Below are 16094 nucleotides of genomic sequence, written 5' to 3' on the forward strand. Positions count from 1 at the left end.
GAAAGGTCAACATGCAAAGAACTTTGCTAACACCAAACAAAAAATGTCAGAAACACACAAAATAAAGTTTGAACTTGAAATATAAGGAGAACAACGCGTGCACAAACATAAATAGAAAGCAGTTCTTGTGCAAAAGAAATTGTAATATGATTTTGTTGATCTAATTGCGGTTTTTGCATGAAAAAATTTGTTGAATGTTCAAGGTTCTTCTTACAAGAGCTTGGACATTGTGGGGGGAATACTTAGGTCGCATATAGAATTAATTTTGAGGAGGTCACCAACATTGTGAAGGTTAAGAATGGGACTTCCATAAATGCTTTCGTTCATGCTGGAATGCCCCCAACTCTAACTAAATTCAATGCGCCAAAAGATTTAATTTTAGATCCATCAGCAACAGATATAATAGACATTTAGGACAGTCTTCAGGGCATCAAGTAAAAGATAAATAAATACAATTTAAGAAGAGTAAAAAATAAAGGGAATCAGAATGAAATTTTCTACTATATCCGAAACTTTATAACTTTCTGCCTGTAAGGTGCCTGCTCTTTAGACAGGTGTTCCATCTCTCTTGATTCAATTATTGATAGAATATTGTATACAGATATAGCACCGGTAACTCTGTTGCATAACAACTTGATTAGCATATGGGCAAAAATGCAGGCAAAGACATTTCCATTGCTTGGCATTATCGGGGAGCACTTTTAAGGCAAGTTTCGTACAGTGGATTTCTACCGATGCTAAAAATAATAGACAAATGATTTTCCCCGAGCTCTATACTCGAGTTTCCCCAACGACCGCTCAACCGTTGGTGTCTTTCATTTGGTTTATCTTGTTGCAAAAAGCGTTGATGGAAAATGTGTCGTGTAGGAGCAGCGCGCGCTCGGCCAATAAACAATCATGTCATGAACATATCCATTTGTGGCATCCATTCAGCTGCGGCTTCCAGCACGTTGTTTCGGCTTTGGTTTATCAGTGGCACGCTCTTCTAGATTCCACAACTCCACAACTGTGCTGCTGCTGCTGATGAGAGTCGGGCCCGATTCGAGAGCTGAAACGAGCCCAGAGCCGGAGCCAGAGCCACAGCCAGAGCCGAGAGCTGAGAGTCTGGGTCTGCGATTGTCGCTTGTCGGTGTGCGGCTGGTGTTTCTGCTTTCAGTTTCATTTGAGACGTTGACGCGAGCGCCAGCCACCAGGTCCACAATAAAGTTAAAAAAAAAACCAAACTAAAAACGAGCAAAATAAAACCCGCAGCAGCAGCAGCAACAACAACGACAATTCCAGCCAGCACCACAGGCAGCGTGTGTCCAAATGAGAAATAAATTTAAACGGGTTAATCCAATACAGAAAAAAAACAAAAAACAAACACACGAAATAATTGAACGCTCTTAATTTTTGTATACATTTTTTTGGTGGTTGGTTCCGTTCGCAAAAGTGCAGAGTGAATGCAAGTGTGTGTTTTATTTTAGTTGCTGTCATTTGCATAATCTGCACAGGGTTTTCGTTCGATAAACAATGCAAAGAAGTGGCCAAAACTCATAAACAAAGTGCAGCCGAAACAAATACAAAGTGTAATTAAGATTCAGAGAGCGAGAGCGCGAGAGAGAGCAAAACAAGTTTGTTGCCTAAGTTATTTGTTTTGACTCCAACAAACGAAATACATACCATATTTTAATACATATATTAAAAAATATAAGATATACGAGCGACAGCCACGTCGACAGCCAAAAGTTCCACAAAAAGGCAAGTGAAAGAATTAATCAAATGTGAAAACAAAAGAATATTATATGGATTTCTCTCTCACATAAAAGACCTTTTAAATCATAAATCAAATCAAATTCTACTATAATTAATTCATTCAATAAGTTGTTCTGTTCATATGACAGCGCTGTCATTTGAAATATGTGAAATCAATTTCGATTGTCATTTATTAACAAGTCTCAATTAGAGATTGAAGTTTGCTTTGAACATCTGAGTAGATTCTGCAGGTGGCAATAATAAAAACAATAAATCCTTATCAACAAAATTCCAGTCGAGAAATTCTCGAGTATTCTCTTTAGCAGTCTTCGCTTGTGAGTCTCGAGTCGTACTATTAAATCCTTCTTTATGGTTCCCCAAAGCTCACTACAAAACTAAAACAATGATTTATAATTTGTTTACTTCAATGTCAAGAAAATCAAATGTTTACCGCGTGGGATCTATCTCTGAGAAGGGTTTCTCATCTCTATAATGATCGTTAAATGAAGCTGCCACAATTAGAGTGCACTTCAAGTCGATTTCTAAGGCACGCTCACTCGAATCAGATTTAGAATCAGTTGATCAGGTGGCTGAGAGGGCGATCTGGGCGGGCTGGGCGAACGCAATTTGAATTTATAATTTTCGCAATTATTTTTCATTAATTTGTTCGAGCCATAAAAACGTTCCGAGTGATACAAAAATCATAGCGAAAATAAATGCTTACGCGTTTGTTTAATAACTTTGTAGCCAGCCGCTTCCACAATCGACTCTCGTAATTGCAAAAAAAAAAAACCGCTACGGGTATATGTAAATAAATAATAAGAAAAAAAACCGCCAGCAACGTGCTTGCCTCTCTAATTTGTTTATAGAACCTTTGTTGCTCTTTTTCCGTTTTGTTTTTATGATCCGACGCGAATCAGCTGCTGTCTCTCATGCTGTTTGTGCGCCTGATTGATGAAATGCCAGAGCGGGCTTTTGTTTTTTAATGCCGTGTAGAGTACTTTTCTTTAATTACAAAATAAATTGCCTATAAATAATAAAGAACTTCAGAGTTCAGCGCAGAGTGCGGTGTGCGTCAGGGTTTGTCTCTTTACGAGATTTGAGGCTCTGATGGATGGTCGGTTGAATCTTGACAAAGAAGGGGCAACCGAATGAATGAGGAATTCATTTGAATATTCTGTATAGGTAGAAGGCTATTGCAAAACGTGACTGACCATTTCCCCATTAGTTGAAAGGAAGCAATGATATTGCTATAATATTATAACATTTTCTATTTACCATCCATTGATTTAATCTATAATCTATGTAGTTTAAAAACAATTTTAATTAAACAAATTAAAGCCTTTATTTTAATGAGATAATTTCCGCACTGCTTTATGGCTTGTCTGGAGTCTCCCTCCCAGTCTATCATTTACTTCCTGAGTTTTATAATCTTATCTTCACTCAAGAATTCACTTGGCCACTTATCGAGTTATATTGTGGCGCTCAAAGAAGTAAATAAAGTTGAAAGATTGGATTGCGCTTCACATAAAGTATCTTATCAAATGGAAGATTATAAATATAAAAGAAAGGGAATCCGAAAGACCCACATTTAAATGTTCTCAGAATTTTGTTTGCCTTATTTTGTGATATATAATTTATTTGCCAGCTTTCTTTCACCGCCATTAACTTTCCATTTTCACATTCAAGTGCAAAAGACACACAGAGAAGAGATCCGCTGGGGTTCCGCCGGCGGGCGCAATCTTCTTGGGAATTACGTGACCAGCTGGATCCGATCTAAGAAATAATGATCTGAAACATTTGCCCGCAAAAGATGATCTATGAAAGAGCATTGTACAATGGTTCATGGAGCTCAACTTTTGATACAGCAAACAAAACATGGAAGAGACAGACGAACGTGTCAGTTGGTAGCAAATCCATATTTATATCAGGGTTAAGGGCAGAAGAGACCTACCCAGAGTGATAGAGAGAGAGGCTCCAAAGAGAGGCCTATCATCAAATTGCATTCTCCTCCTGCCGCACTGACCTTGCAACGCATTCAAAATATGTAAAAACATCTATTTCGGGGAAGGCAGCTTAGGCGATAAAAACGAAGACAGAATATTTAAACTTAATTTATTTCCACTTGACGCATCAATGCGATACATTTGGAATCTTAAGCTTGGATTTACATTTTATTATACTCTTTTTGGGGGGTATTACGGAAGGGTTTCAATTAAGAGAGAATAGCATTTTCCATAAGATAGAAAATTATTTTTGGGAGTCATTTCCCTTGCGATAATTCAATTAGCACATTTTCTATTTAGTTTTTGAAGTACTTAATGCCCCGAAAGAGTATCCAAAGCTGCGACTCTTTACCTTTAATGTCTTATTGATTTTTTTATAAAAGTTATTTGTATTTTCTGTGTGTTGATGTGGCTTTTGCATATTTGTTAATTAATGGCAGCTGCTTGTGTTTCGAGGAGGTCCGTGCCCGTCCCCTCTTCATGCTGCACATCGCATCGCATCACGAGGAGTGGAATCGAACAAAATCTCGAGCCAAGAAATCAATCATTCAAATTGATTTGTTCGTAATTTGTTATTCAAATAAAAACCCCGCACAAAACGGCCGCAACAATGCAACAACAGCCACAACAAAAAAGAGTGTGTAAATAAATCAATGCAAAAATGTAAAGAAGAAACGGTTTGCATGACGCCCTAACCAAAGTGTTAATTATATTTTCGCTTAATTAAAGCTTATAAATTGAGCAAATTGAAGACCACAAATGTTGGCGTGTTTACTGCCAGTTTTAATCAAGTTTAAATGTGAATTCACCTACAAGAATTATACATTTTATTGTCATCGTCTTTCGTCTGTGTCTTTTCTTTGTTTCTATTTTGAACAAAAAAACCAAAAACCCACCAAGAAACCTTGACCATATATCGTGTTATACGAGTGTTTACTGCGGTTTCTGTTGTCGTTTGATGGCTGGGCTTTTGTCTGCCCTTTGTTTTTGGCCTTTCTTTTACTGATTTTTGGTGGCACAGGTCTTTAGTCTTCTTCAACATCATCTTTGGGGCATGTTTACGCGTTTTTGCATGCCCCTGAACATGACATTTCATTTAATATTGTAATTCATAAAAATAAACAATTTGTAATCTCGTTTTTTTTTCAACAATCCCAACACCTCCCCAGCAAGTTAATATTTTGTTCGTTTTTAATCTCATTGTTCATCTGATTGTTTAATTCATGTGCGGAAGCGTGTTTAAATTTAATAAGGTACAAAATGAGATTATTTTTTAAGTAGCGGCTGATGGAGAGAGTGGTTACCCTTTACTTGGTGGAAAACCAAAGAGTTATGATTAAAAAAAAAAAGATTTTTAATATTTAGGCATTGAATATCTGGCGGAGTATTTTGTTCTTTACTAGAACTTACCAACCTCTTATTAAATGTAAAATTATCTTCGATAAATCCATCTACCAAAGCAAATTATAATCATTATAATCAACAGCTGCCTGAACACCTAATGTTTATTCTATGTAAAAGCCATGAACTCTCCTCCAATTTGTTGCATTTTCTCTAAAAATTGTGCCCCTTAAATGTTCAATTTGTCAGTCAGATAATTATTAACAAATGAGTTTCAAATTCAGCGAAAGTGTTGCAAAAAAATGTACCCCAAAAAAGTGGTGTAGAAAATCGCAAAAAAGAGCCACAATCATAATAGTGAATAATTGCGTCAATTAAATAAGCAAAAGATGTCAATCCATCAATCAATGAGTGAACCTTTCGAGAGCTTTCCAAAAATATTAATTTATTTATAGCGAAATTTAATGAATTTTTTCCCCTTGCAGATTTGAGGCGAAAAGACAGACAAATTGCTAGAGAAAAACCCCAACGAAATGATTCTTAGAACAAAGATTTTGTGTGGCTTTCTGCTGATGGGGCTGCTGCTGCTTCTTGCGCCAGGAGCGTCTGCAGAAGATGACGACTATGCCATGGATATGGGCGGCCACAGTGAAGACATCTACGATCCGACACAGGTGGAAACGGAAGTGGAGGCCGATCATCATCGCAATAGCTTGGAGGAAGACGGCACCGATCTGCCAACCCACACAGAGAGTTCGATCAGCATCGAGCTAGAGATGAGCACCATGAGACCGAGTGGATTCAATACTATGTCCCCGTACTATGGCTCGGGCTCTGGGTCGGAGTCCGGTTCGGGTTCGGGCGAAAGGGATGAGAGCACTGCTGTAGAGCCGATGGAGGAAGCACCCACACAGAAGCGTGTGACCAAATTTGAGTCTCCCTCGAAGTCCTCGCACGATTACTACTACGAGGAGGGACCCGAAGACGAGCAGCATGAGGAAATACCCACAACCACAGCGCGGATAGCCACCACCATGATCCCCGAGTATGTGCGTAAGCCAAAGGCGGAGCGGTTCCCCCAGAAAAGCCACGAACACGATCTCTCCGACTATGTGGAAGAAGAGCCGGTGAAAACCATGGACCAGGATCACTACCATGTCGAGCAGCATCAACCGTTTCCGCAGGCACAGGTCCAGCAGTTACCCAGCCGCAGCAAACCGAACCCCTTCAAGGCATCCTCCGAAGATTATTACTACGATGAGATTCATATCAAGTCGGATCCCACAACGACAACCACCACAACACAGGAACCACTGCCTGTATTACGAGCACGATTTGGTGGCTTCAATTGGCCATCCACGCAGGCGCCGGCACCAGCCATTACCTCTACCAGCACGACGACCACATCCACCACATCCACAACAACGACGTCAACGACAACGCCAACGCCGCCGCGCAAACAGCCCAAACACATACAGGTGTCTGCCGCCTCTAAGCCGGAACTCCTGCCGGCGGATCAGTTACGAAACTACATCAAGGATGTCTACATACGAATGCCGCTGGCGGTGATTGTTGATCCCTCGTCCGCCTGCTTGGACCAAGCGAAGCGCTTGTACATCGATGCCTTGCAGGACAAGAATATCGACATTAAAATTGTTCTCGTTACACTCAATGCGGCGGGTAAGTCAAACGAAAAGGGATTCTTTACAGTTATTCTACACTTTTCCATTCCCCTGCACAGGTGCACCCTCTGCCTTTAGTTTCAACAATACGCGAGAATTCCTAGCGGGTTTGAACAGCACCAAAGAGCACGAGGGCGGCAATTCATTTGTGGGCGTGCTGCATGCGGCGGAACTGGTGCCCTACGACAGTGCCGTGTTCATATCAACAGCTGCAGTTCCACCACACACGGAACTAGTGCAGGATGCGGCCATTACGCTGCTGAAGAAGAGAATCCGAGTAAGTAGTTAACGGTACACTGCCCGCTAGTTCTCTTTTAATTGTTGTTTCTTTTGCTACGCTTTTATTACAGTTATTCCTGCTGTGGTATGGCGAGCAATCAGTCATTGAGAACGAGACAGAAGACGCCGTAGGTGGCATCCTTGGTGAGGTTGCCATTCGCTCTGGTGGCGAAATCATTCACATTGTGAGCACAGAGCATGGTCAGCATATAGCAGGCAATACGGTGAGATACGGTGAACACGATGATAAAACAAAAAGGCCAAACCTGACCCGTAATTGGGGTAATTAAAGCGAGGTGTGGTTGGTGTGCAAAAAACACACAGAGTGAAAGAGAAGGCGAAGGCGGCTTCCGTCTGGCCTACCAAAAAGTGTTGAAAATTGAAAGTGGCGACAAGACGAGATCCAACAGCAGCAACAGCAGCAGCATACTATACTCGTATAAAGTGTTGCCCAAGCAACCAACTGAGACCGAAGCAACTTGGATTACCAGGGAGGCAGGCAGCGGCAGGTGGTGCTCAAGACCCCGAGACTTGTTGTTGCTGTTGTTGCTGATGATGGTGCATCTTTTGTTGCCGCTGCTGCTGCTGCTGCTGCTGGCAAAACTAGGTTATGGAAAGAAAAGTGAAGGGCAAATTTGTTTATAGAAAGGAAACTTAGACAAATGCCAAAAATGTTCATGAATCTCGATCTGTTTCTTTTTTTTTCTTTGTTTCCATTTCTGTCTTGCAGCTCACTCTAGTAGCGGATGCCTATCGGGGTGATCAGGAACTGGAACTGCCGGTGGATACGACGCTATCCAGTTTGCATGTACGCATCGATGCGAATATGCGACGTGCCACATTGGAAACGCCAAATGGTGGTTAGTTCTCAGTCCTAGACCTTATATTTGGGCACACACTCCAACTCTATTTGCTATTTCCACACATACTAACGCAGGGTTGTACTCGTATTTTAGTTTTTAGAAGCATAATAATTCCAGTAGGAGTCTGTGCCAAGCCTCCCACAATTAGTTCGTAAGTCTTTTTACTCTGTTTATACGAAAAACTTGAGAAATTCTTGAATTTTGTAAACGCAATTGGCCAGGGTTGCCGTGCTTAAGGGACCTCCTTTTTTTGTTCGTACGAAGTTAAGTTGGTTGCGCCTCACCAAATCGATAAAAGGTCAAAACTAATGTGCAAGTCGAAAGTAATGTTAAATAACTAATATTACCCATCCATGATCCCCACAAAAACGTATAAACAGAGTAACAAAAAAACCTTAAATTAAAACAGCGTGTCTTAACCTTTCAGTGTAGGAAAACGAAACCGAATGTCAACTTTACTTATCTATAATTTATGTTTTAGTCTGTAAGTTCTTTAACTAACCAACCCCCAAGCCACCTAATCGCTACTCTAAAGCCCAGTTCAGCATTGCTGATCCTTGTACATAGCCGAAACCCCAACGCTTTCCTTAACCAAAACGCTAGTATAAATGCTCAACAAAATACAATTTAACAAACACTTAACCGTAGTACAAAAGAAAAGAATATTTTCCATATAAATGTGTGTTTACTGTGTTTTATCTATACAATAAAAAGTAATAAATGTTTTAGCATATTAAGGGTACACAAAAATAAACAAAAAACCAGCGAAAAACTAAGAAAACATCAAAAATTATTTACCAAATTAACCAGCAAAATATAGCTATTCCTTTTTGGGCCTTTTTACACGCCTTTTCTAATGTTTTCCCCAGCACTAGTTTGTTGTCCTTTTGTGTTTCGTCCTTAAAGGGTAAGTATTTCTTTATTAATTGTACTGCACTTTCTGTTTAAATGTCAGCGCACTTTCTCTGTCAACTGTTCCGCACAAATTGTTGTTCTTGACTAACTAAAACCGCTCAACGAGGAATTTCTTTTGATTGGATCTACTGACAAACGACAACAGTTCTCCGTCAGTTTAATCATACGCCACGTCGAAGTTGAGGGGCAAAGTTCAGTTTTACATGTTATATAGATTGTGGAGACCCGCGGGGCCAGACAAAAAATAATTATGACTCAAAGAGCTCATTGATCGGACGTTCGTTCTGAGACCAAACGGCGGCTTATCGCCGCTAAAAATACACATGCCACAATTTTTTTGCAAAACAAAACAAAAAACTTTCGGTCATAAATACGAGTAATCGGTAGAGCTTTCCGGAAGTACTCAAAGTGGTGCGGCTGCTCCACTCTGAAGAAATCAATTAATAAGGGTAGGGTGGGTGGTTCTTTGCCTGCCCCAATATCAAAACAATTGTGGCACCTCGCGCCATATATGCACAAAATTATATGTATATGTATTTATGTATATGTACATACGTGAGTTACAACGAAAATTAGACAATCCACATCACGGCCATTTCATTGCCAAGTTCAAAAGTGGCCTCTGACCAAACAAAAAACACTCACACGAAATGGAGTTGCAATATTTTAGGACTTGCGGTCCATGTCGCCTCTAATGGAGCTTGTGGTCAAACGAAATGTCTATTGGCAAACACTTTAGCGGCACTTAATTGTTCATAATTTGTTTGTTTCACAATGAAAAACAATTGTTTTTGTGTTGAATATTTTTTTGCGGACGTGTTTTTCTTTCACAACAAGAGATTCCAACGCGCAGCTGCTGTGACAGGCGGAGCCAAAGCTTTTGTCAGTATGAAAATAGTATATTTAGCCGGCTGCTGATAATTATTTATTAGCACTGGAGCGCACAAGCAAAACTATATTTTTTATTAAAAATGGTACGTTTTATTGCACAAACTCGTAATATTTAATTAAATAAACACAAATGAAATGTGGCGGTGTGGCAACGCTGTAACAAACACCTGTGAAACAGCTGTGCACGTTATGCTGTGAATGGCAAACTGGAGGACCAAAATATTTATCTTTTTACGTATTCACACACTTTTAGAGATTAATCTGAGGAAACTGGTGAAATTTGGTGGACCAAATGACACGGGCACAACGAATAACAACGAACTGGATGCCTACGTACCGCTGAACAAGTTGCGCAAGGCCACAATCTTCAAACTGAAACTAAATCCGGAACAAAACAGCGACGAGCCCTACAATGTGTTCATACGCGCCGAACGTAAAGCAGATGTGTTTTTGGGTGAGTTTTGACTAGTTTATGGGCAACCGGGCGTGATCGATTCTCGCATAAAACTGAGCGCGCACACCGTAAAGCAATTATATGATTGTTTGTTGTCTCTGGCAAAGGGAGATAAGAGCAGCAGCAGCAGCGGCACAGCCTGGGATCTGTTCTGTACTGATAACCGTGTCAACCTTGCTGTGAAATAGAGGAGGAAGTCGATCTGAGCGTCATCTCTGCCTTGCCCATTGACGCAAACATCTAACCCCCCGCACTGCATTCAATTACAGGCGACATCATCAAACGCATCGATAGCTACTATAAGAATGGGCAAGTCAAGCCCTCGCCGCGGCTGGCCAGAATCCAGTTTCCCGAGAAGGAAAGGGAGAAGCTCGAAGAGGACACGGATGAGCCCAAAAGCGAGATTGAAACGTTTTCAGATAAGGAAATTCAAAGTAGTCCAAGTCTGAATCAAACCTTGCTGGCCGCCGCCACGGGTCAGCAGCGCAGCACGCTGAATGCCATGCTGCAGCAGCGTTGTGGCACGAAGATTGAGCTGAGCACACAGTCGCAGCTGCTGGTGACAGCTGGCCAGACGGCCACGCTGCTCTTTGAGGTGACCAATATGCGCACGGAGACGGTCTACTCGACCATACAGGTGACAGATGAGCGGCGCTTTTTGGTTAATCTGAATCCCACAAGGTAGGTTGGAGCTCTCTATACTCTTGTGCCACTAATGAAACATTTCCTTACCGATTGCAGGCTAAATCTGCGCGCTCTGGAGACGAGCACAGTGCGCTTGACGGTGCTGGTGCCCACGGGCACAGCACAGGGCACCACGGATAGGATTACATTCACCAATTATGGCCGTGAAACAACCACAATGGCAGTCAACCTAAAGGTTGTGTCCAGCATAGATGCACAGGCAAGTGCAACAAGCACCCAACTACAAGAGAATTATCTTAAATTAAAGCAAAACTCTTCCAGGACACAACTGGACCCACGCTCTCGTGGGAATTTGGCAGCCGCTGCGACTATCTGACGCCCGAGTCTCTGACCTGCGGCGAACGCTTCTGGACATTGGATCTGACGGCCCAGGACTGGCAATCGGGCATTATGCGACTGCAGACAACGCCAGCGGAGGGTTTGTTCTACAGAAATTACTACACTGCCGGCACCACAGAGCCTCTAAAGGCCACCTACATGGCCTCCTGTTGCGAGCCAAAGGTGGCGATCACTGCCTACGATGCGTCTGGCAATCAGCGCAGCATCAACATAGACGTGCGCGATGTCGTGCTCACCGAAGGAGCCATAGCTGCCATTTGCTTGGGAGCCATACTGCTGCTGTTGCTGATTGTGGCCATTATTTGGGGCATTGTGTGGTGCTGCCGCAGGCGGAAGGTATCGCTGGAGCTGCCCACCTATCGCTCGCACTCGACGCGCAGCATGGAGTAGGCAGGCCGCGAAGGGAGGGGGTTTATTGTTACGTTAATTGTGCCAAAAAAAGCGAAAAAATATCAAATAAAAATTGCCATTTGAAAGTAATTTTAGCAACATTATAAAAGTAACACCTTATCGAGGCTGGTCTTATCAGCAATGGGAAGCAACAAGTAAGCGGAGCGGACCGAGAGCGGTAGCCAACATCACATCTCTGCTGTGTGGCTGTGACACACTTACCGCGATTCAGAATGCCAGCAATGAGCGCTGGTGTGGGTGCTGGCGGCGGGGCATGCACCACGGGCGGTGCGGCGGGCAACAGCTGCGGCTTGTTGGGAAAGTCTTCGTAGCTGAGTCCGGTTACCGAGGCGCTAAGTAATGAATTTTTAACGACACGCGTCGCATTTGGATTGTTGTTTACGCCGCGAGACGACACGTCACCTTTGGATCTTTCGGACATGGCAGCGTTCGCGTCAAAGCACTGTTTCAAACGGTTTCGATATGTGCGGCTGCCTCAATTCAAGGCTAGTAGGTGTCGAAGGATCAAAGTGTTTTTGGCTTTAAAGGCGTAGGCTGGCAGCTGAAATTGCCCGTGAAAACTTCCAGGCAGGCAACTTGCAACGCGACTTCTTCTTACCCTGACACTCACCGCGAAGAAGCTTTTAAATTGAGTGCGCCGTCGTGTGAATGGCAGCTGGTGGAAAGAAGCAGAGTTTGCAGCAGGTTTGATTATTTTGGTAAAATCATTATTTAAAATGTAACAAAAATGCATTTGTAGGACTGCAGTCACGTAACAAGAGTGCACGACTTTATCTAGAGGTGGCCGCCCAGCAGTAGCTAGTCATGACAGTGTTCCAAATGTAGTGGAAGGTTCGGGGACAAACACACCCACCAAAAAACGAAAACTCAACCCAATTCCAGTGCTTACTCATCGCCCAAAATATGTCCAGCAATCCCTTTGACAGCGACGAGGATCAGGGCGCAGCGAGTGGGGAGATCCTAGAGGGCTTCCTCTGTCCCATTTGCCGCGCAGATCTGAAATCCATTGATGTGCTCACGGATCATTTTGCGCGGCAGCACGCGGAGGAGGAGGATACCCTCAAGTCTGTGTTCAATATATTTGTAAAGGCAAAGAAGAAAATCCTCAACAACTTTGAAGACGAACGTGGTGGTGCGGCAGCAGGCTCCTCCTCGTCTTCGACGGCAGCTGGCGGCGCATCGTCCTCTGCCAATGGCAACGGCGCGGATCAGCGCGTGCTGAGTAATGCCCGCTCGCGTTTTAATGTCTTCAACTACATGTCCAAGCAGCAGGTTGGCGCCGAGTGTTCGCACTTTGAGTACTTTCAATCCGTGCGCAATCCGCGCCTGGAACGCTACGCGAGCGAGACGAACAAGCTGATAATACGACTGCATCGGCTGCTGAAGGATTTGCCCACGGATTCGGTGCAGCGCAAGCAGCACGAACAGCAGACGGTGGCCTGGTTGGATGGCACTTCGGTGAAGCTGTGCCCCAGCTGCGCCAAGAGTTTCCACATTGCCCGGAGGCAGCATCACTGTCGTCTGTGTGGTGGGATTATGTGCAATGATTGCTCCAAGTTCCTAGCCCTAGAAAATGCCCGTAAGTGGGACAACTCATCCCCAGATGACTCCTTTATTCTTTGCTTTGTTTTGCAGTGCAATTGGCCAGCCTCTCCACCAGTCGGAGCGAACCAATGCAGCACATGCAGCAGGGCGACAGTGCCATACGCCTCTGCGAGCATTGCCTGTGGCTGCTGGACACCCGCCAGGACATGCACGAGAGCCGCACCTGCCGCCCGCTGCTCGTCCAGGTCTACGAGCAGATACGGCAGCTGCAAAAGGATGTCACACCCGATCTGGACATGTATCTGAAGATCATTAACAGCCTGCACGAGGGAGAGACCATATTTACCATTGCCGATGCCAGCGCCTTGCGTGGCAAGATAGGACAGGTGGCCGAGGCCATGGACATGCGGAGTAAGCGCATTCTGGCCATCTACTGTGAGCCCGGCAGTCGGGAGGAGTCGCTGAAGAAGGCCATTCGCCTGAGCTGCATTCAGGCCATCAAGGAGCGTATGTTGTCGCTGCCACCGCTGCCGAACGAGGCGCACATCCAGCAGATACAAGAACGCAAGCGCATGGAGACGGAGCAGCGAATACTCACCGAACAAAGGATGGCCATGGAGGCGTACGAACGTTACGGACTGGGCGCCACAACCATACAGTCGGGCGGGGGTCTGGAAAGCGGCACCTTTGCTCAGGGGGTGAGTACACAGACATTTACCTGTGGCCTTTCGCTTATTTATAATCCTTCCAGTCGGATTTGCAATCCATTAACAACTGGTCTGCGCCACAAGCCTCCACATCCACGTCAAAGTCCAGCCTGGACGATCCCCTGATTGAACAAATCAATATTATAAAGGGCTACATTAAGCAAGCGCGGCAGGACATGAATTTCGAGGTGGTGGAAACGCTCGAGCTCAATCTACGCGAGCTGCAGCGCGAGGTGTACGAGAGGCAGCGCAAGTCACAGAACAGTGCCGCCGCCTCGCCCGAGCTCGAGCAGCAGCAATCCTAAATCAGTATAGTATATGTTTATATGTATATGAACATTCCCGCTAAATGACAAAATTAAATGTGTACATTTCAATGTGTGTGAGTATATTTTTTGTGCGGAAAAGACTCAAGACTTTGTGCGTTTGACGACATTGTGAGATTCCAAAAATGCATACATATAATAATATCATAGCGTATAAGTTTTATATCCATCCTAAGACTTCAGTCCCACGGAGGCAATCAATCCCTTTACTTTGGCTATATACGCGCCCTGCGCTTCGGCATTGCTCATTCCCTTGCGTCCGTTCCATGCCTCCCACTTGGCTTTGCCCTTAAAGTCCAGAAAACCGGGCTTGTCTGCAGTATTTGGAAGCCATAAATTGCATTAATAATTCATAAATTTCTTCATCAAGCAAGTGTTCGTTCTCTCACGCACCCGTATTGCAGTCGCCCACCGTGGCCTGCTTGAACAGGCTGTAGAGTTCCAAAAGGTCATTATCTGCGGGCGTGGTATTCAGATTCTTGACATCTTCGGCGGCTTGATTGAATTCCTGCAGGCGTACATCAAGAGAGAGGAATTATAGAATAGCTTTCATAATATGTCACATTAGTCAATATTTTACCTGTAATTCGGCCATGTTTTATGATTTTGTAAAGCAAAGAACTTTCTGTTGGGACACGACACGTTCGGTTTTTTTAGACAGTGATGCAAAGTAAGCTTTTTTATAGCTAGGCTGTTTGTAAAGATTGTTAGGGGTACTCTTTTGTATAACCCGAATATGGGTTTCCATAATTATATACACATATTTTTGTGATTTATAATACTCACATGTGTAAACAAACGATATGTAGATATGGGTTAACTCAATGTCGGCGCTTATTTCGTTGATTTTCCTCATCCTTTTATTAACTTTTCACACATTTTCAAAACAGAGCGGATTCCTGAGTAGTGTAACCATACGGAACGCGGTTTTCACCTGTGGTCATGCCCTTCCGCTAGCTACTGTTTGCTAGCAAACGTGGTTTTCGAGGCTTAATGTAAATTTACATGTACATTTTACATTTCCGTTCCCACTCACGGAACAGTTCAGGCTATTTATGTTGGTTGACCTTTTTAGTTGTATACTTTGGAAACATTTCAAGAAAGTCGTGAAAACCAGACGCTAAGACTCCTAATTAGCTAGTAATATCAAATAGAAGATCAAAGTCGAGGAATAGTACTTGTATGTGTAAGTGTGAACGTATAGACAAATAACAAAATAAAAAATACTACAAAATCCATCCACTTAGAGATATAAATTTAAAAGATCAATGGGTCCAAAAACCAAAAACGAAACTTAAAAACAAAATTTAAATTTAATTTGGAGTCAAGCAGTAAAAAAATACCACCAAGCGACGCCTGTTAGGTTAACATAGAATTCAAATTTCCTTCTGTTATGATTTTTCTTAGAGTGTGATTGTTATTTTGAAATGGAAATCTCACTCAAAGCAAATTGAATACAATAAATTTATATAACCAAATAACCACAATGGCAGAAAAAGGCGCTAAGGTGTTCCTGTTCATTTTCATTTGCATTTAATTAGATTTATCTTTAATCTTAAGTAGACATTAAATCCTTTAAATATTCTGTTAATAATTTGGCTATTCTGCTAAGTATGTTATTGGTATGTAGAAAATGTGTAGTAGTAATGTCATATGGTCATAAGGTAAACAATCCAATAAAAATAATTATTTATTCTTCAATCGGATTAAATTATTGTTTCATTGTTAATACCTATCAGAACATTTAAAAAATATATATATATATAATATATCGCCAATCTTGTGGAGAATTGATTGATAAATTGGATAAAATTGTAGTTATACCGCTCAGATTTCGATCTAACTAGTAATATTAAAAAGAACATCAAAAACGAGCAAAATGAAATATATATTTTT

The 16094-nt window shown here is 42.6% G+C and overlaps 4 protein-coding genes across 4 annotated transcripts in view; 2 read left to right on the forward strand and 2 right to left on the reverse strand.

Annotated features, from left to right (window-relative positions):
- Positions 1-12077, reverse strand: part of LOC117901553 (nascent polypeptide-associated complex subunit alpha, muscle-specific form) — a 24002-nt gene extending 11925 nt beyond the window's left edge. Inside the window, 1 exon segment of the mRNA XM_034812350.1 lies at positions 11822-12077. Coding sequence (XP_034668241.1) covers positions 11822-12041 — 220 coding nt within the window. The 5' untranslated portion in view covers positions 12042-12077.
- Positions 1147-11650, forward strand: LOC117901548. Its single transcript, XM_034812346.1, has 9 exons — positions 1147-1740; positions 5567-6761; positions 6823-7040; positions 7114-7266; positions 7773-7902; positions 9965-10165; positions 10435-10846; positions 10907-11069; positions 11132-11650. The coding sequence occupies exons 2-9, from the start codon at positions 5615-5617 to the stop codon at positions 11597-11599; spliced, it is 2892 nt and encodes a 963-aa protein (XP_034668237.1). The 5' UTR covers positions 1147-1740; positions 5567-5614; the 3' UTR covers positions 11600-11650.
- Positions 12078-12182: 105 nt separating the features above from the next.
- Positions 12183-14249, forward strand: LOC117901549 (rabenosyn-5). The gene is made up of 4 exons (XM_034812347.1): positions 12183-12304; positions 12360-13199; positions 13256-13863; positions 13917-14249. Exons 2-4 carry the CDS (start codon positions 12524-12526, stop codon positions 14175-14177), a joined length of 1545 nt encoding a protein of 514 aa, XP_034668238.1. The 5' UTR covers positions 12183-12304; positions 12360-12523; the 3' UTR covers positions 14178-14249.
- On the reverse strand, positions 14240-14924 carry LOC117901552 (acyl-CoA-binding protein). Its single transcript, XM_034812349.1, has 3 exons — positions 14779-14924; positions 14592-14706; positions 14240-14512 (listed from the first exon to the last, which is right to left on the reverse strand). The coding sequence occupies exons 1-3, from the start codon at positions 14791-14793 to the stop codon at positions 14370-14372; spliced, it is 273 nt and encodes a 90-aa protein (XP_034668240.1). The 5' UTR covers positions 14794-14924; the 3' UTR covers positions 14240-14369.
- Between the last annotated feature and the right edge of the window lie 1170 nt (positions 14925-16094).

This window comes from Drosophila subobscura, chromosome U (genome assembly GCF_008121235.1).
Source record: "Drosophila subobscura isolate 14011-0131.10 chromosome U, UCBerk_Dsub_1.0, whole genome shotgun sequence".
NCBI classification, from domain to species: domain Eukaryota; kingdom Metazoa; phylum Arthropoda; class Insecta; order Diptera; family Drosophilidae; genus Drosophila; species Drosophila subobscura.